The sequence below is a fragment of the Schistocerca piceifrons genome, chromosome 4 (assembly GCF_021461385.2).
Source record: "Schistocerca piceifrons isolate TAMUIC-IGC-003096 chromosome 4, iqSchPice1.1, whole genome shotgun sequence".
NCBI lineage: Eukaryota > Metazoa > Arthropoda > Insecta > Orthoptera > Acrididae > Schistocerca > Schistocerca piceifrons.
Window position 1 is genome coordinate 795,236,875 of NC_060141.1, and position 23,332 is coordinate 795,260,206.

At 42.3% G+C, this 23,332-nt stretch overlaps 1 protein-coding gene across 1 annotated transcript in view; it reads right to left on the reverse strand.

Annotated features, from left to right (window-relative positions):
* Window positions 1-1,081: 1,081 nt before the first annotated feature.
* The window catches only part of LOC124796173 (zinc finger protein on ecdysone puffs-like), an 85,457-nt gene continuing 63,206 nt past the window's right edge, over window positions 1,082-23,332 (reverse strand). The window contains exons 2-3 of the mRNA XM_047260264.1: window positions 11,855-11,991; window positions 1,082-1,591 (exon numbers count right to left, since the gene is read on the reverse strand). Coding sequence (XP_047116220.1) covers window positions 1,457-1,591; window positions 11,855-11,991 — 272 coding nt within the window. The 3' untranslated portion in view covers window positions 1,082-1,456. The remainder of the gene's footprint in view (window positions 1,592-11,854; window positions 11,992-23,332) is intronic.

Here is a 23,332-nt window from a genome sequence, read left to right on the forward strand (position 1 = left end):
GTCTACATTGGAACAAACGTAAATTGCTCCACCCAGTAAAAATCTGTAAAAGGCATGTGCAAGACTGCATCAGAATAGTTTGCAACTATTTACTTACCACAGGAATCACATTTAACTTATTACGTGGAATTTCAATAATATTAAAATATGGAATACAATCAAACACAAATAAGGGCGAAGAGTGATATGCAAAAGCCATCAACAAATAAATAGAAATAATGGACACATATCAAAGGAAGAATTAACACACAGCATTTGGTTGTGTCACACAGGCACCACAGATGTCGTACAATAGATCCAATTCATTTGTGGAATGAATGTGATGAGACTGCTCATATTCATATTACTTTTAGTCTTGTCAAAGTTATTTTTTATTTTTATCATTCTTAGATTACTTTCAAATATTATTATAAGTATACTACATATTATATCATAAGTATCACAAAATATAATTAAAGTAACAAAATTACTCCAGTGTATTTCAATTCTATACACTTCACAGAATTTCAAAACTTCTGTTCACTTATTTTTCAGTCTTCACAATCATTGTATAATATACTACCATAACAAAACACTGGGGGGGAAAAACAAAAATTGGAGTTGTTGTGTTTTAAATCAATATACTTTCAGCAAAAAATGTGAACTAAAATATTCCCCTACTATGCATTTTATCATTTCTGTCCATAGAAGATGCAACAATGGTCTTCATATCATTGTCAGATTAAAAAATTACATTTTACAATGTAATAATTTTTAAAATATAATTTCTGTTTTTGGAGTGCTGTACTCAATTTGCACTTCACAATTAAATGCCAACAGTTTCAACAAATGTAAATAATAATCTCCTAGAGGGAGGTGAAATAATCTGTCAAATATCTCAATGATCTGTAATACATACTGAAATCAACAGTTTTCTAGTGAAGATTTGTTATTTGTGAAGGTTCAAAATGTGATGCAAAATTTTTTATCCTTTGAGTAACAGACAATTTGCGTACAATGCAAAGAAGTGAAAATATTTGTTGGCTAATATTTGTGAGGAAAACTGTTCACAGAATTCTTGAATATTATATCTGAAGCGTTCATTGCACATTCTAGATACATTGCACATACTAGATACCCATGGTGAAAAATATCTATTTCAGACAATGCAAATTTCTTATACTGACTTTCCACATTTTGCCAAAAAGAGTAAAGTTTTCTAGATATGCCACCCACTGAAATCTGTTTCCAGCAACATTAATGAACTGTGAGCAAATCAATCACTTATGCAACACAGTTTGTTATGTTCTGGGCTGAAATCAACTAACAACACTCTAGAAATACAAACCATGCATGTAATCAGACAGCCTCAGAAGTTTCACTGAGTCACATAAATGTTTAGTTTTGTTCAGACAAATTGAATTCTCTTTCCTTTTTAAATTTGACTTTACTTTATTCACAATTATATCACTTTATTTCACATAAGACCACTACACAACTCACTGAGATAGGAACTTTCTGGTGGTATATTTGATGGAGGTTCATCTTCTAATAATCTATCAAGCTCCAGAGCCTTTGGTCCATCCATTGGATCAATATTTAATGCACATTGCTGAAAAAAGAAAGTGTAGAAAGTTTACAATTAAATGTGCACACTTGTTTAATAAAATCACGAAAATTTCGGCAAGCCATACTGCAAAACTTAATGCCCACACAAGCTACAATATTTTGAAAATAATTAACATAAAATGTACACTTTCTGCTACACATTATGGAAGTGCAGTAGGCAGTTCTGTTGATTCATTGGAAAAGAAAATGGATAGTGTGAGTACAGCAGGACAAGAAAATTCAGAGACATATATAAATAAGAAACCAACATAAATAAAGTCAATGAAACTTCACTGAACTGAAGTCATTCCTTTGATGAATTAAAGGCCTGTATGATCTAAAAGGATGAAATAAACAATGCAACACAAGATGTTTTACACTGAAAAGGTAAGCCTAAAATCTTTAGTTTCAAATCAATTATACAACCAGACATGAAAAATCAATAGTCCAGGAAAAAACTTCCTCGTTAAGCAGGAAATAATATTTCTAGTTTCCTGGATGGAACAAATGTTGTTGCAAGAAATGAAAAACAAGACCTAGTGATCTCATTTAAAAGAAGAGCAAATGAACTTAATACCTTTAAGTTTCACACCACAATGACTTGTCAAAAAGGTCCTAAGCCACCAAAAATGTGAAAAGTGTTACCATTGAGATACAATATATATGCAGGCGACTTGTAAATGTAACAAAGGGGATCATAGAGCCAAACAGTTGAACATCAAATGTTTATTCAAACTTTTATCTACGTTTCGAATGATGTATAGCTGTCTTCCTCAGAATAAGTAATAACTCATGTCACATATTTTGTGAAAAGAGAAATGAAGTCATAGGACTTAGTCAACAATAAAATGATTCGTATAAATGCTATGGCATGGCCATTTGGATTAGCCAACAGTAAAAATGATTTGCATAAAATATAAGGTAGATGTGCATCATATACACAAACAGACAACTGCGTATATTATGCACCAACCTTAGATTTTACACACATCATTTTTACTGATGGCTACGCCATACAATTTATATGGAGCATTCATTGTTGACTATGGCTTTGTTTCTCTTTGCACACAATATATGAAGTGTTACCACTTTCGAGGAAGACAGATTTATATCTGTTGATGCCTATGTAAAGTTTTGCATTAACTCTGACCTGCAACTGGTTGGCTGTATGACTCCCACTATATCCGTAATTCTACAGTTGCTGACTACTGCCACTTTCAAGATTTGAAAATGTAGCATTTGAGATACAAGCATATTGAGAAAAAGATCCCTCACTGCATACAGTTTATATCTCAATAGATCAAGGAAAAATTTTGTAACAGAAAATATTTTAAAAACAGTAAATAAGAATATAAATGTAGATTGTGATGTTTCAGAAGTTATTTCTGCCAATGATAAGAATTATGTATTACTGAGAGAAGCTAGTGTGAAATGCACTCCCATCCAAATGTGACATTTTGATAGTATAAGGAAACATCTTCAATGCCAAGTACTTCATACACAAGAACAACAGTAAGAGCAAAATTGCCTGAAGTATCTACAACAACAACAGCAGCAGCAGCAGCATCAACATTCAATAACAGTTTATCCACCATTGATCACATACAGCATAATAGGTTTGAACATTAAATATACAATTAACAATAATTTTTACAGTGAAGTTTTTACAGTTTAATTCCATATCTTTCAGTATTCCTGTGATTTAAATTGGTTCATTATTCCTGATTACTTTTCTTTATTTTTCAGAATTTCACTGACTTGATAAGAATGTCCCCATAGCAGTATGCCATAGGAAATGTGAAATAGGTGAAAATATACCACCTTCAGATACCAGTGACAGCATCTGTCACTTCCACATGAGACAGTATACTCTTGCAGGCTTGGCTAATATTTTACTTCCAGTTTCATTTGGAATCAGTGTGAAAGCCTAACAATTTACTGACATACTTTCCTCAGCTGTAGCTAAACCCAGAATAAGTTCCTGTGTTTTATCAAGCTAACATAGGAATTCTTTGGAAGAAAAGCAATTAATTGGTGGTTCTAATTTTTCCTGTGCTGCCTGATGCAATTCTGTCATGTCATAGTGTGTATTGAGCAGTCATATCATCTGCATAACACACTGTTGAATCTGCTCCTACATTGTATGACACATCATTAATTGCAATTATGAACAGAAAGGGTCCTGGACTGGGCCCTTGACACTCAAGTTCAAACTTCCTTCAAAGAGGAGTATCTATTTTTAACTGATACAAAAGACTGCCCTTTTCTTAGCTACCACTTGATTACAGCTTAAGATGGGTCATGTATGCCGTAATATGCGAGTTCTGCAGGTAACATATTAAACAATATACAGCTGAAGGTTTTGCTGAGATCACAAACTACAACTTGTACTAGAGCCTTACATTTAAATGCATTCAGCATCTGGCTAACAACTTCAGTGACAGCAGTAGCAGTATTTTTTCCATGTTGGAATAGAAATTGTCTGTTGTAGAGGAGATTTTGCTTTCTGAAACAGTTATTTTGATGGTTGTACATTAGATAATCAAAATCTTTGGATAAAATTGGGACAATAGAAATTGGATGATAGTTTTGGGGCAGATGCCTATCTGTTTTTTTAAAGACTGGTATAATCATAGCAATTTTGAACGTATGAAGGAAAACTTCACATTCTAAACACATATTAAAAATGAAATGAAGAGGTTAACAGAAAAGATGTATTATTTTTTTAATTACATAGTTAGAGAACCAATACCAGTCCACAGAGGGCAGGTCTGTCAGCAAATCTGTCACTGCTCTCTGGCCTGAAAATAACACACAGTTTAAAACAAATTGGCACACAGTGATCTGTACGCTACAATTCCCACACACTGGAGTCTCTTCTTGCTACAGCAGGAAGCCATGCGTCATAGGGCTGTGGCCTACGCCAGGACTAGTGAGGAAAACCTTGTCCCGCCGAAGTGGCTGGAAGGAAGGATGCCACAGCTGCGCTGCGCGCAGCGAGGCGATAGCATGTAGGTGGATGGCACACCACAATGATTGAGTATTGTGACATGCCTCCTTGGCTTCCATCCTTTCATTCCCTGCAATATCCATGTGCCCTGACACTCAGCGGAAAGATACCTCCCTCATTAGCCTTTGCAGTCAGAAGAGGGTGCCCTAGATATTTTGGACTACTTTACCTTTACGGTAGAAGTGTTATAGACTGTGAAGGGCACTCAGAGAATAGGAACAGACAAGGACTTTAGTACTCTAATCATGTCTCATCTGTTCCAGTGACTGCAAGAACACACATAATTCCACATCAAGGGCAGTAAAGTCTTGAGGCAATTGGACATTGAGGACACAATCAGGGGAAACAATGGAGCAATCAATCAAGTCCCCCTCTTTCAACCCACCTGTAAAGACACCTGAAGAGTTGTGGTGCTCAGTTAAAATGTTCTTGAATAATGTACTCAAAGCATGTGCAGGAGTGCAACCTCTCCTGTTCTCCACCTAATGAATCCAGCACATGCTGCATGCAAATCTCAAACAGCCTTGTTGCTTGTGGATGACTGGATAAAAGACACTCCAGAGGCAGAGGAGCAACAGTATGGTATGTAGGTGAATCGGAGATGCGAGGAACTTACAAGCATCATGAGAAGCTGCTGCTGGATTGTAAGTGGTGGTTCACCAGCCTCAGCCACAGCTCAAGAGGCTGGGTATGGGTCTGGTCCTATAAGCACCCATGGGCAGTATAATCCCTCTCATGGTGGGCAGTGTCAGTGATCCATACACTGTGCACCCATAGTCTAGCCGTGAACACATGAGAACTCTATAATACTGTAGCAGATGCACCCTGTCTGCTTGCCCAGATCTGTGACTTGACAGACTTCATGGTATTCAGTGGCTTCAGGGTTCTTGCTTTCAGACATCTTAGGTGTGGAACCACACAATTTTCAGTAAAAAATGAGGTCCCTAACCTCCACACTGTTTAAGTTCCAATTAACGAGTCACTGGAGGAGGAACAGAAAACACAAAAATCACCCACAAGTACGTCAGGGCTCCTTACTGTAGACGTGATACTGTTTATAGCTGTGGCAAAGATGATAATAGTTAAAATATTGCCCTGAGGGACACCATTCTCCTGCTCAAAATGATCCAGCAGCGTTTCACCAAGGCAGGACTTAAAAACCACTTAGGCAAGGAAAGACCATATGAAGATGGAGTTCAAATTGGCTCTGAGCACTATGGGACTTATGAAGATGGGGAGCTGGCCATTGATGAAGTTGCTCTAGAATACTATGTCTCCAAGTAGTGTTGTATGCCTTACTGATCTCAAAGAATATACCAAGACAGTGATGTTTATGTATGAAAGCCTGCTGAATAGTGCTTCTAGCAGGCCAGGTTGTCGACACTGGATTGAAATCTCTGGAATTCCCACTGAGAACAGCTAAAGAGTGGCCTGGTCTTTAACAACCAGACCAGGGTCTTACTGACCCCACCTCGTTAAGGTGATACTCTGGTAACTAATGGGACACGTGCAATCCTTTCCTGGTTTGAGAAGAGGATCAAAATTGCCTCTCTCTAGGAGTTGGGAAAGTGACCTGTCTGCCATATCAAATTAAAACATTTGAGGAGGATTTCCTTGAATGTTGTAGGCAAATGTTGATGCATGCAGTACCAGATTTGGTCATGACTAGGAACACTGTCAAGAGTCTCAGACAGGGCCAAATCCAGTTCCCACATGGAGAAAAGGTAACTGTAAGGCTCAGAATTGATGAATAGATGTCCAACTTGCCCTCTCTACAGTTGCATGGTAGTGGATGAAACACCAGATCCTGGCTGGCATTGGTAGTAGTCTATGCAAAATGCTTTGCCATCATCTGAATGATGTCTCCAGACATACTTTGGAGACTTCCCTGTTCCAGCACTGCTGCTATTTACATGCATTTACTGGAAATACTCCTGGTGGCTTCCCATACTTTTGTAAAACAAAAAGAACAGCCCAAAATGCTGTGAGGTGGCAGAACTGAAACTGACGAAGAGCCACACACCTCTCTTTGATTATTGAGTGGCACTCTCTGGTCCACTAACGTATGGGGTGCCTCCTAAGATGACCTGAAGACTTCGGAATGGATAAGTCAGCGGCACGATGTATCACTCGTGTAATGTGGTCCACCCATTCCTTGACATTGCTGCAGTGGTCAAACACAGCCAGCTGGCTGAACAGTGTCCAGTTAGTCCTGCAGACCATTCATTTAGGTCGCTTCCATTCAGGTAAAGCTCCATCCAGTAGATGGATCCACAGAGGGAAGTAGTTACTGGAATGAAGTTGCTTTCCATTGGGCTGAGACCACAAGGGTGGGGAGCAGAAAGAGAGTCCAATGTTGGATGACAATCCAGTAGCAGCTGAGCAATGAGTGTGACTGCCCATGTTGAGGACGAACAGCTCCTGAGATGATTCAACCCCCAGGGCAAGTACTGTGCGAGGCCCATAATGTAATATGGGCACTGAAATAACCCAATAGGAGAAATGGGTGGGGTAGTTGTTCAATAAGGCCAGTGAGAGCCTCAGAGTTTATTGCATCCTGAGGACGTAAATAAAGGGAGAAGATAGTGATCTTCTGATCCATATGAACTGAAACAGCTACTACTTGTAGGTCAGTAACTAAGGAGACTGCAGAGCAACTCCTCCATTGGCTCTGTCCCCAGTCAGGTCATCCTTTCAGTAGATGGTATAACACCATAGCACAGAGGCATAAGTGGCTTTAAAATGTGTTTCTTGTAAACACAAGCACAGGGGGTGTGCCTGTGTCAGCAGTTTCAGCTCCTCCACATGTGAGCTGAACCCATTAACGTTCCACTGTTATATGGGAGCCATTTATCATGTGGGTAGCTCTATTATCCTGCCTTTCTACCAGTGAGGGGAGCCTGTAATGGGTGGAGGCTCAGTCTTGAGATGAGATGATTGCCCTAGTCCAACATCAACATCTATTAGCACTACAGAAATATGATGAGAGACGCTAGAGACGATGACATTGACATAGTCGGACTGTTTACTTTCCGGCTCTGTCAGTGGTGGACACTTGGCCTTTGATTTTTTTCCCTGTGGATTCTTTGGAGCCACAGCCATGATTGTGGTAGTGGCAGCACTGGAAATTATACCAGACTGAATCTTAGGTGGGGCAGGTAGCTCTGCAATGTCAGTAAACATGGCCATTTCTGAAGGTCTTGGAGGAGGTACAGATGTCGAGATAACTGCAACTTGACAACTACTCTGACAAACACATATAGTAGTGGTGACACTAGTAACCTCCACTTGTGTAGCAGCATTAGCTTTCTGCACTGTCTGTTTAAAAACTGAAGTAAGGGAGGTGCCGAACATTGGGGGCAGCATGGCCTGTCTTACCACATTTGCCACAAATGACTCCTCTCTTACATTCAAGAGTAGTATGCCCAAAGCACTGGCATTTAAAACAGTACATCAGGTTGGGGGCGTAAGGCCACACACTTAGATGAAGGAAACCTGCTGTAACATGCTGAAGAAGTTTCATGTAAAATCTGACTCCTTTATCCTGATGTTGAGTACAACATCCCCGTCCATGCTCTTCATTATATTTTTGCACGTCGACTACAACTTCTGGAGTTCACTCATCTTTCAGTTCCTCCTTGGGAATGTCCACCAGATCCCTGCACATCACAACACCTTTGATGTAATTTAAGAATGTATGTAGCTTAGTTTTAATGGCATATTCCTCAAGGCATTGAGCTTTCTTTACTTGTTGGGAACTGGAAGTTACTGCCAACAGTGCCCCATTTCACAATCACATGACTGATTTTAAGGTACCAGCAATGCCGTCTATGCCATTGTGAATAGAGAAAGGTGAAACTTTCTCAAAGCTGTCCTCTTTTCTTTTCACAATTAAAAACACATTCTGACTACTGGCATTCATTCTGTTACTTGAAACAATACTTTTACAATGTACTCCAAGGCCAGGAGGACTGGCTATGCAAGCCCTCTTGTTTGACTGGGTGCAGGTACCTATCAGCAGTCCACCCTTTCCGCTGGGAGGAGATGGAGAGAATTTTGGGGGTTTCATATTGGTCCCACAAGCAAACAGGGAAATAAAAGTCCACCTAGACAGAGCCCCACATGCCTAGGTAAGCATTATACTACTGAACTGCGACAGGTTCATCAGAGGTTGCCCACTAACAACTGTTCCACCTCAATAGCCATGCATCTCATTGGTGTGCAGCACACCTTGAGGTTGAAGTTTTTTTCGTAGAGGTTTTTACCACCCTCGTGATCCAAGTGGTCAAGCCAAGATCACTGTTCCCTGAGACACACAACATCCCACCTATGTGTCTTACAGAGGTTGCTGAAGCATGCACAGAGCTTATGGTGACAGAGGACTGGTGGTATTTACCAGTCCCCAGTTCAGGGGCCCTTTTTTGAGGGGTGGGGGGAAGCAGAAAATAAGTAAAATTTGCTTGATTAGTCTACTCAAGATCATTTGTGTTACACACCCATAGAAAGCGAGCACACTTTTCCACATGGTGTCCGTCAGCTTCACATGCAAATACAGTTCATTGTTATGTTGTCTTCTGTACTTACTGTTCTTTCTAGCTGGGACTAATATCTTTTTCCCATAGAGGCCAACTTATTATTCACAGTTTCATAACATATCACAATGTCCAGAGCCACTGGTAGAATTAATACACAATAATACCTCAGCTTGGCATCAAATAACAATGAATGGACACCTCCACTCACTTGGTATGTCACTACCATCTTCCTGATCCGAGATGTAGAGGCTTCTTGCTCAGTAATGTTCAGTTCAATGCACTGGCCATAGGTACCTGCACTTTTCTGCCACGTCAAATCTCCCCTGATCTACATGTAAGCTCTCCAGTCAATGGATTAATATTAATTATAAACTCCTTGTTATCACAGCAGACCTGGAGGTCACACTGGTCCTTGTATTTTGAGTTAACTGACTTGTTTTTCAGTTGGCCCTAGGGAATCAAATGAGACTGCAATGTCACCAGCATAAGCTAGGCAGTCCATTGCCAGGTCTACGATGCTGTGACTAATTCAGACTGCATTTTTGAGCCAAGAATGCTGCTGCTCTGGGCCGAAACAGTAGAGAGAGGTTTGCCCTCTACAACCATTTTGTATAACAAAAAAATAAATAAAGGGACTATTATTGTTTCTTATAATAACAACTCCTAGCTATTTTTTTGATTGCCAGTTCATCATCTGTGATACAAGATGTAGGGTAGATTGCAATTTCAGTACTTCCTCACACAGGTCTAAACAGTACATTCCATAAATATATGGTCCACTGTCAAGGGGCTACCACATTCACATAAGAGTTGATCTCCTTGTTTTAGGATTAAATTATAGGTGCACTTGGTGTGGCCAGTGTGTCTGCATAACACGATGAATTCTTTCTGTGAAATGCTTTGGCAGGACATCTACGCAGCTGGGGTTCACTTAATCAGTGTTAATTTGTTAAGGGTTGTTGGGACTGTCAATCCTCTTCTAAAACTTTTAAAACTGAATGCCTCAGCCATATTTTTTGTAATATCCGACTTGGTTTTTTGATCAACATGTTCATTTCTTGGATACTCACGTGACAGAGATGCTAACATCATGAATTTCTGCTAACCAGTACTGGATGTTAGGTGCCAGTGTATTATAAGTGACTATTTGTTGATGATTCATAGGCCTCTCATTGAATCACTTAGTAATAGGAGGTTAATACTCTCCTGAGTTCTGATGTGATGCAGAACCTGCATGATGAGTAGTTCAGTGATAAACATGATATATGCGTTCACCAGAAATCATTTCTCTGAGCCAACAATGTACAAGAGCACAACACAGACTTAATCTTTGATTCAAGACTTGTCTTTGCACACAGTTTCTTTGTTGCCGTAGTCTTTGAAAAGTGAGTGATATATTTGTCAGAAGGTTGTTAAATCAATGTTATCCTTTGAACTCTGGGACAGGTATGGATGCATCATGAGACAAGTTACTTGCCACAGAGTCACCCGTGTTTTTTGTTTGGTGTTTTCATTATATATGGGGCATGCATCTTCCATGGCTTTCTATTCTCTGCAGAGTGCCTGCCTCTTCACTTCTGGGCATCTTCCACTAGACTTCATTTGGACTTCCCCAGCACTCCTGTTCTCCTGTTGTGGAAGTTTCCCGATAAGCCTGGTCCCACTAGGTCCTTCAGCAGTGAGGTCCGTTTTCTCAGCAGTGACCTTACATGGTTCTCATTTCTCAGGTTTGCTTCTTGCTGATGATGCCACCATCTCTCCCTTGGGAGTGGAGGATGCTGTACCCTTGGCTGTGACCTACATCACATCAGCTGACTTTAAAGTGAGGTGGCTCCAACATCTCCTATGTAGGTAAGAAGAATGTGGTATCTGTGACTGATGCCTTTCAATCCAGGCACCAACCGCACAGCAGTGTGTCACAATTGCCCCCTCCTCCTCTCCCGCCGTCCCAACCCAAGCACCTGCAACTCACTGCAACTAATAAAGCCTGTACCAACCATTTTGATATCTGCTGGTGCCACATCTGCTGAATACAGTTCTTTTATCATCAGCACTAGTTCATCTCCATGAGCCACATTTGGCACGATTCTCTGGTAAACCTCAGCAAAGTGGTTTTATAGGATGTTGACCTGCTGCTCTCAAATCAGTTCAACATTGGAAGCTAATTCTGTGGTTCTCTGGGCCAAGAGCTGACCGCACAAGAAGTCCCACAATTAGAGGTCCTTCTGTCGGAGAGCAGTTTTCTTCAAGGGGGGAGGGGGGGGGGGAAATAATAATAATAATAATAATAATAATAATAATAATAATAATAATAATGCAATACAGCTACATCCCAATGTATATATACAACTACAGAAATCTGTAATTATTGATACATGTTCAATTACCCGAAAGTTCCTAAATGCAATGTAACATATACCGCACAGTTAAAAGGAAGTCACACTTGATCAAGGTCCGCGTCACTTTCTATTTTTAACAAGACATAACGTCTGAGAAAGGAAAGAAGTAATAATGATAATAATAATAATAAATAATGATAATATAAATCACAAGGACATCTTCCCAAGCAGAATAAAAGTTGCAAAAATATGCTAGTTGCATGTTTAATCAAGAAACATTCACAAAATTAATTTCTTCAATTTCAGAATCTCAAAGAACCATGCAATAGGTGAAGTGCACAACACAAATTACTTTGAAGATTTAGAATATTTTGTGTACTCACCAGCTCACTGAGTCTTTTCACATAATTGTTGTAATGTTCAAGAGTCTGGCAATGTTGTTCTGCTTGTTCATACTCCAGGAAAAATTTATGACACATTCTACATCTCAGTCCCAGAGTCCACTTTAGAAGCGACCTGCCTGAGAAAAAGAAGCAGTCAGTTGATTACAGTGAAATATTAACAAATCAGAAACACTGAATTAAAATCTATGAATTGTTTAGGAATAAAGGAGATGACTCACCAAAAGGCAGAAGCGCTGCTTTGTCGACAGGTACACAAACAAAAGGTACAGAGCTTTTCTACACACACACACACACACACACACACACACACACACACACACAAAACCTGTCCCTCTGCATTGTGCTCGGTCAACTGCCAGCTCTTTCCTGGCCCATGGTGAGAGTACGGATGTGAGGTGAGGGTGCAGGGTGAGTTGGGTGAGGGATGGAGAGAGGCAGTGGGAGGCAAAGAGGGGGTTGTGGAGAAGCATCTAGTGGCTGGGGAAAAGTGGGGAGCCATCTGTGGGCTAGCTAGGGGGTGCAGGTGTAGGAGGCAGGTGGCAGACGGCTGGGAATGCGATTCCAAAGACTAGTTCATGAGCTCGCAGCACACAACTAGCTGACATGTATTGGGCGGGCATAGTCACTGATTGAGAATAACAAATTATTTAGGAATAAAGGACTGGTTGAGAATAATGAATTATTTAGGAGTGTTTGTGTGCATGTTTCTTCAACAGCTTGAGAAAGAAATTTCACTCCAAAAGCTAGCTAAGCTCTGTACCTTTTGTTTGTGTACTTGTCAATGACGCAGCACTTCTGCCTTTTGGTGAGTCATCTCCTTTATTCCTAAATAATTTCTTAGTCTCAACCAGAACTGCTCTGAGATAAACTGCAATTGTTTTTACATTTCTTAGAAAATCGTGTAATTTGACTTTATTACAAAATTTCAGTGATGAAATGTTACACCATTTTTTGCTTCATCTTAAGAAAGACTTAATTCTACAATGGGCACAAGTGATATACGAATATCCAGAAAAATGCTGAATTTTAAATATCTCAGGAGGTTACAAACAATCAACAGGTACACTTTACTGCAGTTGGCATTACTGTTGCAACTAAAGTTTTCATAAAAACTAGAAGAGACACCAATCACACCAAAAATTACATGTCACAAATGATGTGCTGTCATAGAAACACAGTATTCATCTAAAAAACAAGGTGATCATATAACAATGAAAACAGAAAATAATGCAAAGAATGAAATATATTATCATGCAATATGCAGATAGCTCTTTAAGCCTTTCACCATACTGACATCAGCTTCGTAGTACTTGCTACTGCCATACACTTCACAGTGATTTATGGAGTATAGATGTAGATATAGAATTGAGGTATTCAGCCATAACCTACCCAGTGATGTAAAGAAATGAGTAGACAGTAAAATTAACTATAGAAACAAGCTGTAATCATATCTGAATGTGTAACAGTACTGTGTGTATGCCACAAGCCATCTGATTGTATGTGGTGGAGGGTACTTGTGACACCTCTCTAACTGATACCCCTTTCCCTGTTCCATTCCTGAATGGTGCATAAGAAGAGTGATTGTTAGTGAACCTCTGTATTCTCAAAGTGGTCATTTCTTGTGATGTACACAGGAGGAAGCAATATATTGTCTGACTATTCCTAGTAAGTACTTTCTTTGTAGTTCAATAGTAAACCTCTCTGTGATGCAGAATGACTGAGGACTAATGCCAAAAGATGATATATCTATAAGAAAACTCTAAAAGAAGAGATCATTCTGGGGTCGAGAAGGAAAAAAACTAGTGGAGGACGCCACAAGAGACCCATACATTGCATTAAGCCCCAGAAAATGAGCTGAAACACATTATATCGATACGAAAGAATGGGAGACACACTTCGACAATGTACTGAACAAGGAAGGACTATAGGGCAGACAGGATGCAATGCTACAAGCAACTGTGGAATGGATCCAAATGGCCACAGAAGAGGTCAAAGATGCTATTAACAGCACAAAGAACAAAAAGGCTGCAGGCCCTGACAGGCTTTATAGTGAATATTTAAAAGACACTGCCCAAATACTAATGCCAATGTGGACAAAACTCTACAATAGGTGCATAGAAACAGCCTCCATTCCAGAACAGTGGAGGCAGTCAATAGTACAAGTGCTATATAATGGGAAAGGAGACCCCATAGACCCTAGCAAATACAGAGGCATAACCCTACACAACTTACCTTTCAAAGTATTCAGAAAAGTAATAACAGAAAGAATAAAGTAAACAATCGATGAATACCTACCCAAAAGCCAAATAGGATTTAGGAAAGGAAGATCAGCTCTGACCCAGATAGAACCCCTGCTAAAGAGAGTATGGGAAGCCATTGAAGACAGGTGAAAGTTTTATGTAGTATTCATAGACTTCACAAAAGTCTCTGACTTTATAAACAGAAAATTAGTGGGCAAAAAACTAGAGGAAACCCTAAATGAAAACAACATATTGACATTAACGATAACTGCAATATTGGGATGGAACGAGATAAGGATCTTGGACAACTTCTCCCTATCAGAGCTGATACTCTAATCAGATACTTCAGAGAGACTCACTGAGCCCTCTGTTGTTTATCCTTGCCACGGAAGAAATTGTAAGAATACCCTAACTGGCGGGGGGGGGGGGGGGGGGGGTAATCTTATATGCACATGCAGATGACATTGTACATTGTAATAGGCGGAAAGGACATTGAAAAAAAGTTACAAGAAACAATAGACTGTTAGAAAATGGGGTTTAGGTCAACAAGGCCTTCATCAAACACAAACACAAACACAAACACAAACACAAACACACACACACACACACACACACACACACACACACACAAAATGTAACTTACACACTCATGACCGCAATCTCTTGCTGCTGAGGCCACACTGTGAACAGCAGTTCAGGATGGGAGATGAAACTGGGTGGTGGGGTTAGAGAGGAGGCTAAGGCAGGGATGGGGAGGGTTAGTGGGGCAGGGATGCAGGACAGTAAAGTGATGTCTGTGGGAGCATACAAGGACAAAGTGGAGAGAGGGTAGGGCAGCTAGGTACAGTTGGGATGTTAGACAGAGGGCGAGGGAGGGTTTGTGAAAAAGGAGAGAGATAAAAAGGCTGTGGGTGCATTGGTGGAATAGAGAACAGTATAGTGCTTGAATGGGAACAAGGAAGGGCAACAGGATGAGGACAAACACAAACGAAGTTTGAGGCCAGGAGGGTGTCTTGAAAGTAGGATATATTGCAGGGAGAGATCCCACCTCTGCAACTCAGAAAAGCTGGTGCTCGTGGGAAGGATCCAGATGGCACAGGCTATGAAGCAGTCATTGGAATGAAGAAAATTGTGTTTGGTGGCATGCTCAGCAGTGGGGTCGTCCAGCTGTTTCTTGTCCACACTTTGTTGGTTACCGTCCTTGCAGACAGACAGCTTGTTGGTTGTTATAGCCATGTAGAATGTAGCTCAGTGGTTGCAGCTCAGCTTGCAGATCACATGACTGGTTTCACAGGTAGCTCTACATGATGGGATAGGTGATACTTTTGACCGGACCAGTGTCGTTGGTCGTGGGAGGATGTATGGGACAGGTCTTGCCTATTACAGGGATGTGAGCCATGAGATATGGAGTTGGGAGTAGAAATTGTGTTGGGATGGATGAGAATATTGTGTAAATTTGGTGGGCAGCTGTGGGAGGTGTGGGAAGAGTAATGGGTAGCACAGTCCTCATTTCAGGGCACAATGGGAGGTAGTCAAAACCCTCGTGGAGAATGTGATTCAGTTGCTCCAGTCCTGGGTGCTACAGAGTCACGAAGAGAATGCTCCTCTGTGGCCGGACGGTGGGACTTTGGAGGTGGTGGGAGACTGGAACGATAAGGCATGGGAGATTTGTTTTTGTACAAGGTTGAGAGGATAATTATGGTCTGTGAAGGCCACAGTGAGGTCCCTGGTGTATTTTGAGAGTAGCTGCTCGTCACTACAGATGCAATGACCAAGGTAGCTAGGCCGTATGGAAGTGACTTCTTTAGTGTGGAATGGGTGGCAGCTTTTGAAGTGCAGTTATTGCTGGTGGTTGGTGGGTTTGATAATGACAGATGTACTGATGTAGCCACCCTTGAGGTGGAGTCAACAGTGAGGAAGGTGGCTTGTCAGGTTGAGCGAATGGGGGAGAAGGTGTTTAGGTTGTGGAGGAATGCAGATAGGGTGTCCTCACCCTTGACTTGGATCATGAAGATGTTATCAATGAATCTGAACCTGGTGAAAGGTCTGGGTTTCTGGGTGTTTAGGAAGGATTACTCTAGATGGCCCATAAAGAGGTTGGCATTGGATGGTGCCAAGCAAGTGCCGACAGCCATACCCTGGATTTGTTTGTAGCTAATGCCTTCAAAGGCGAAGTGATTGTGTGTGAAGATCTAGTTTGTCCTGGTGATTAGGAAGATGGTCGTAGGCTTGGAATCCATTGGGCAACTCAAAAAACTTTCCACCCTTTTCATTTCCTGCTCCCGCCTTGGACTACTACTACCCACCTCCTATACGACCGCCTCCAAACCTCCCCCACATCATCTCATAGTTGACAAACAATACCTGCAGACTTACTACATTTACCTCACCCTCAAAAACTCTCTCCCACAACCATACAGAATCTGAAACTAAACAGACCTGAAACACAGTCATGGTCCTTTCCTCCAAAAGCCTTAGCCCCGCAGAAATATCAATCCTTTCCAAAGGCCTCTTGTTTTGCCTCATTCCCAAATGCAATCATGCAGGACTTGTTAAAGATCTTCTCTCCTTCTTCTGGTCCCTACAGTAGAAAAACTTTTTCTCCACGAATCCTACCAATCACGTTCAACCAAAGACCAATGCTGAGCCCTGCCTGAGTCAGTTGACTCTGCCATCAAACCGTGATCCACCCCCACTACTCACCAAATCACCCTCCGCTAACTTTCCAGAATTTCTTAACCTCGAACCTTGCCTCACCATCATTCCCCAAATCCCTCCATATGCAACCTAAGCTTACATCACGGAAAGAACCAGAATTTCCATCTAAAAACTGAATCTAACCTTATAATCCTACCTGCTGACAAAGGCTCCACCATCATTGTTTTGAACCGCATGGATAACCTGGTGGAAGGGCTCCACCGGCTGTCAGATTCATCTACCTACAAACCCTGCCAGACTGACTCCATTCCAGAAATCCAGCAGGATCTCCTGTCTCTCCTCAAATCCTTAGGCCCATCGCAGAACCTCACCCCAGAGTCCATCTCTCTACTTACCCTACCACTCCCCGCACCCCCACCTTCTACATGCTTCCTAAAGTCAATAAACCCAACCACCCAGGTTGACCCATTGTGGCCAGTTGCTGTGCCCCAACTGAGAGAATCTATGCTCTCATAGACCAACACCTTCAACCTATTACCCAGAACCTACCCTCTTATATATAAGATACCAACCATTTCCTCGATCGACTCTCCACAGTTCCTGTTCCTTTACCACATGATACCCTGCTCGTCATTAATGATGCCACCTCCCTTTACATTAACATCCCTAATGCCCATGGCCTTACCACTAATGAACCCTATCTTTCCCAATGACTGATGGATTCCGAACGTGAGACCTCCTTCTTAATCACCATGACCGACTCTATCATCACCCACAATTACTTCTCCTTTGAAGGAACTACCTGTAAAAAATTCAGGGTACAGCTAAGGGCACTGACATGGCACCATCCTATGCCAACCTATTCATGGGCCATCTAGAGGAATCCTTCCTAAACACCCTGAATCCCAAACCCCTCACCTGGATCAGATACACTGATGATGTCTTCATGATCTGGATTGAAAGTGAGAACACCCTATTCACACTCCTCCACAACCTCAACACCTTCTCCCGCATTTGCTTCAACTGGTCCTATTCAACTCAACAATCCATCTTCCTTGTTGTTGGACTCCACCTCAAAGATGGGTAAATCACTATCTCTGTCCATATCAAACCTAACAACCACCAGCAATACCTCCACTTCGACAGGTGCCACCCATTCCATACCACGAAACCCCCTTCCAACAGCCTAGCCACTTGTGGCCATTGCGCCTGTAATTATGAGTGGTCCCTCTCGAAAATACACCAAGGGTCTCACTGAGGCCTTCACATACTGTAATTATCCTTTAAACTTTGTAGAAAAACAGATCACCCATGCCTTACCTCTCCAGTCACCCTCCACCTCCAAAGGTCGCACCGTCCAGCCACATAAGAGCATTCCCTTTGTGACTCAGTAGCACTGAGGATTGGAGCAACTGAATCACATTCTTTGCCAGGGTTTTGACTACCTCTCATCGTGCCCTGAAATAAGAAATATCCTACTCAATACCCTTCCCACCCCTTCCACTGTGGTATTCCACCACCCACTGAACCTACACAATATGCTCATCCATCCCTATACAACTCCTGCTCTCAACCTCTTACCTCATGGCTCACATCCCTGTAATCCACCAAGATGGAAGATCTGTCCCATACATCCTCACACCACCACTTACTCCAGTCTGGTCACAAGCATTACCTGCCCCATCATGACAAGGCTACCAATGAAACCATTCATGCGATCTACAAGCTGAGTTGCAGCCACTGTGCTGCATTCTACGTGGTTACGGCAATCAACAAGCTGTATATCGGCATGAATGGCCACAGACAAACTGTTGACAAGAAAAAGCTGGAACACCCCACTGCTGGGCACACCGCCCAACGTAACATTCTTCACTCCAGTTACTGCTTCACAGCCTGTGCCATCTGGATCCTTCCCACCAACACCAGCTTTTCTGAATTGAACAGGTCGTTAGTCTTTGTCCTTACCCCTGTAGCCCCTTCCCTGTTCCCATACCAATACTACACAGTCCTCTATTCCACCAATGCACCCACAGCATTTTTACTTCTCTCGATTTCCGCTAACCCTCTCCTGCCCTCCGTCTAACCTCCTAACTGCACCTAGCTGCCCTACCGTCTTTCCATCTCGTCCCTGTATGCTCCCTAACAGCACTTTACCATCCTCCATCCCAACCCTGCTAAACCACCTCCTCTCTGCCTCAGCCTCCTCCCTATCCCCACCACCCAGTTGCATCTCCCATCATGCACTGCTGCTTGCAATGTGGCCTCAGCAGCCAAGCAGCCAGAAACTGTGGTCGTGTGTGTTTTCTATAGTTATACATCCTGTATTTTCCATTGTTGAAGAATCAATGAATGATATGGACAACTGTTGCATCTAACACAGCCTCAAAACAAATGTGGCAAAAACATAAATGAGGGTGCTCTGAAATAGAGGAAGAGCACCCGCATCAGGTGAGATCTCCATATGGGAGAGGAAAATGAGAATTGTACCAGACTTCAGGTACCTAAGGGTACAATACAAACAACTGCAAAATGTTTCACAATGGTTGTAATAGAGAAGGCAATGGAGACAACAATGGCTATCCATGAGAGCCAAAATCTTCCCAATACTGATATATGACATAGAAATTATTGGACCACATCTCACAGTGAAAAAGCTAATGACACGAGAAAGAGTAAAGGTGACCTATATAAAGAATACAATTGGAGTGTTCAAAACAACACAATCAAGACTTGTGCACCTTCTGGCAAGGGAACTCTTCCTCACTGAAGACAAACCTGATGCTACCCAGCAGTAGTGCTTCAAAAAGTCTACAAAAAGCACTGAAGGAAAAAAGGGAAGATTTACCTCCAGAATTTTAAGCACAGACACCATGACTGATCAAACTTGGACAAAGGAAAACTTGGAAATGTGACACATGATCACTAGAATGGTGGTCCATGGTTTCCACCAACTTATTTTGAACAACACATCATACCATGAACCAAACACAATGTGCAAGTGTAAACTGTGTCATCAAATATGCAAACGTTACCATATGGAACTCTGTACTGAAAGGAGATGGTCAGTAAGTGACTATGCACACCACAATATATAAAATTTCTAATTTTGTGTGTTATCATCATTGTACATCGAACTTGTGTGGCTATTTGGCTGCAATAAACTTATTATTACAATGCCTCTCTTGTAGCATCTGCCACTGGAGTTTGTTGATCATCTCTGTAACGCTCTCGCACTGACCAATGACTCTGTGATGAAATGCACCACTGTTTGTTGGATCTTCTCTCTCTCTTTTATCAGTCCCACCTGGCAAGACTCCCAGATTGATGAACAGTACTCAAGAATTGGTCAAATAAGTGGCTTATAAGACACTTCTTTCATGGATGAGTTACATTTCCTCAAGATGCTTCCTATCAATTTCAGTCTGGCACCTGCTTTTCCCACTACTTGTTTAAAATGGCCATACCACTTAAGGTCACTCTGGATAGCTACTCCTAGATATTTTATAGTAGATACTGTTTCCAGCAGTTTGTCATCAATAGTGTAGTTGTACAGCAGAGTGTTTCTTTTCCTACGTATATGCAGTATGTTATATTTATTCACATTCATGGTCAGCTGACAGAGCCTGCACATTTACCAATTCTCTGCAGGTCATTCTGCAAACTGATACTGTCTTCTAGCATTACTACTTTCTTACAGACAATCGTATTATCTGCAAACAGCCTTAAAGAGGTTGCAATGCTTTCTACTAGATCATTTATATATGAGGGGCACTTGAAAAGTCTGTGCAAAGTCCAAGGCATGGTACCACCAGCACATATCAAGGTCGTGTTTAGTTAGTAGCATCTTTGGAAAGAACGCACACCAAGTTTCGGCCATATTGGTCTATTTCTTTGTGTTTGGCATTCGTGTGAATCAAGGAAGTCAAGTGATTGTTAAAAAGTGGACGAAGAAGAATTTTCTTTGGTGATTAAACATTACTTTATGAAAGGCAAAACGCCTCAGGAGACTAAAGAGAAGCTTGATAAACATTACGGGGACTCTGCACCTTTGATTAGAACAATTTATAAGTGGTTTCAAAATTTTCGGAGTCGCCATATGGGCACAAGTGGTGCTGAACATTCTGGACGCCCTGTGAAGGTTACAACTCCAGAAATCATTGGTAAAATCCATGATATGGTGATGGATGACAGAAGAGTTAAGGTGCGTGAGATTGCTAGTGCTGTAGGCATCTCGAATGAATGGGTATGTAACATTTTGCATAAACATTTGGACATGAGAAAGCTATCAGCAAGATGGGTTCCACGATTGCTCACACTTGACCAAAAACAGAATCATGTCAAGTGTTGCAAGGATGGTTTGCAGCTGTTCAGGAAGAATCCACAGGACTTTAAGCATTGTTTTGTCACTGTGGATAAAACATAGATAGATTACTATATTCCTGAGACCAAACAACAATCTAAACAATGGGTTACCAAGGGATAATCTGCACCAAAAAGGCGAAGACCAGTTCTTCACCCGGAAAGGATATGGCGACAGTCTTTTGGGATTCACAAGGGATAATCCTCATCGACTATCTGGAAAAGAGTAAAACTATTACAGGTGCATATTATTCATTGTTTTTGGACAGTTTGAAAACCGAGGTGCAAGAAAAATGCTGACAATTGGCCTGCAGAAGAGTCCTTTTCCATCACAACAATACCAGCACACACCTCAGCAGTTGTGGTCGCAAAATTAATGTAAATACACTCCTGGAAATGGAAAAAAGAACACATTGACACCGGTGTGTCAGACCCACCATACTTGCTCCGGACACTGCGAGAGGGCTGTACAAGCAATGATCACACGCACGGCACAGCGGACACACCAGGAACCGCGGTGTCGGCCGTCGAATGGCGCTAGCTGCGCAGCATTTGTGCACCGCCGCCGTCAGTGTCAGCCAGTTTGCCGTGGCATACGGAGCTCCATTGCAGTCTTTAACACTGGTAGCATGCCGCGACAGCGTGGACGTGAAACGTTTGTGCAGTTGACGGACTTTGAGCGAGGGCGTATAGTGGGCATGCGGGAGGCCGGGTGGACGTACCGCCGAATTGCTCAACACGTGGGGCGTGAGGTCTCCACAGTACATCGATGCTGTCGCAAGTGGTCGGCGGAAGGTGCACGTGCCCGTCGACCTGGGACCGGACCGCAGCGACTCACGGATGCACGCCAAGACCGTAGGATCCTACGCAGTGCCGTAGGGGACCGCACCGCCACTTCCCAGCAAATTAGGGACACTGTTGCTCCTGGGGTATCGGCGAGGACCATTCGCAACCGTCTCCATGAAGCTGGGTTACGGTCCCGCACACCGTTAGGCCGTCTTCCGCTCACGCCCCAACATCGTGCAGCCCGCCTCCAGTGGTGTCGCGACAGGCGTGAATGGAGGGACGAATGGAGACGTATCGTCTTCAGCAATGAGAGTCGCTTCTGCCTTGGTGCCAATGATGGTCGTATGCGTGTTTGGCGCCGTGCAGGTGAGCGCCACAATCAGGACTGCATACGACCGAGGCACACAGGGCCAACACCCGGCATCATGGTGTGGGGAGCGATCTCCTGCACTGGCCGTACACCACTGGTGATCGTCGAGGGGACACTGAATAGTGCACGGTTCATCCAAACCGTCATCGAACCCATCGTTCTACCATTCCTAGACCGGCAAGGGAACTTGCTGTTCCAAAACTACAATGCACGTCCGCATGTATCCCGTGCCACCCAACGTGCTCTAGAAGGTGTAAGTCAACTACCCTGGCCAGCAAGATCTCCGGATCTGTCCCCCATTGAGCATGTTTGGGACTGGATGAAGCGTCGTCTCACGCGGTCTGCACGTCCAGCACGAACGCTGGTCCAACTGAGGCGCCAGGTGGAAATGGCATGGCAAGCCGTTCCACAGGACTACATCCAGCATATCTACGATCGTCTCCATGGGAGAATAGCAGCCTGCATTGCTGCGAAAGGTGGATATACACTGTACTAGTGCCGACATTGTGCATGCTCTGTTGCCTGTGTCTATGTGCCTGTGGTTCTGTCAGTGTGATCATGTGATGTATCTGACCCCAGGAATGTGTCAATAAAGTTTCCCCTTCCTGGGACAATGAATTCACGGTGTTCTTATTTCAATTTCCAGGAGCGTATGATTCCAACTCGTTTCACATCCCCCCTATTCTCCAGACTCGGTTCCCCCAATTTGAAGAAATGGCTGGCGGGACAAAGATTTTATTCAAACGAGGAGGTGACTGCAGCAACTAATAGCTATTTTGCAGACTTGGACAATTCCTATTATTCGGAAGGGATCAACAAATTAGAACAGCATTGGACAAAGTGTATAACTCTAAAAGGAAACTATGTCAAAAAATAAAAAAAGGTTTACCCCAAACACGTAAGTAGTTTTTATTTCTCCATGGACTTTTCAAACGCCCCTCGTACATTGTAAACAGCAACAGTCCTATGACACTCACTAGGTGTACTCCAGAAATTATCTTTACATCTATCAACTTTGTTCCATTAAAAGCAGCATGCTGAGTT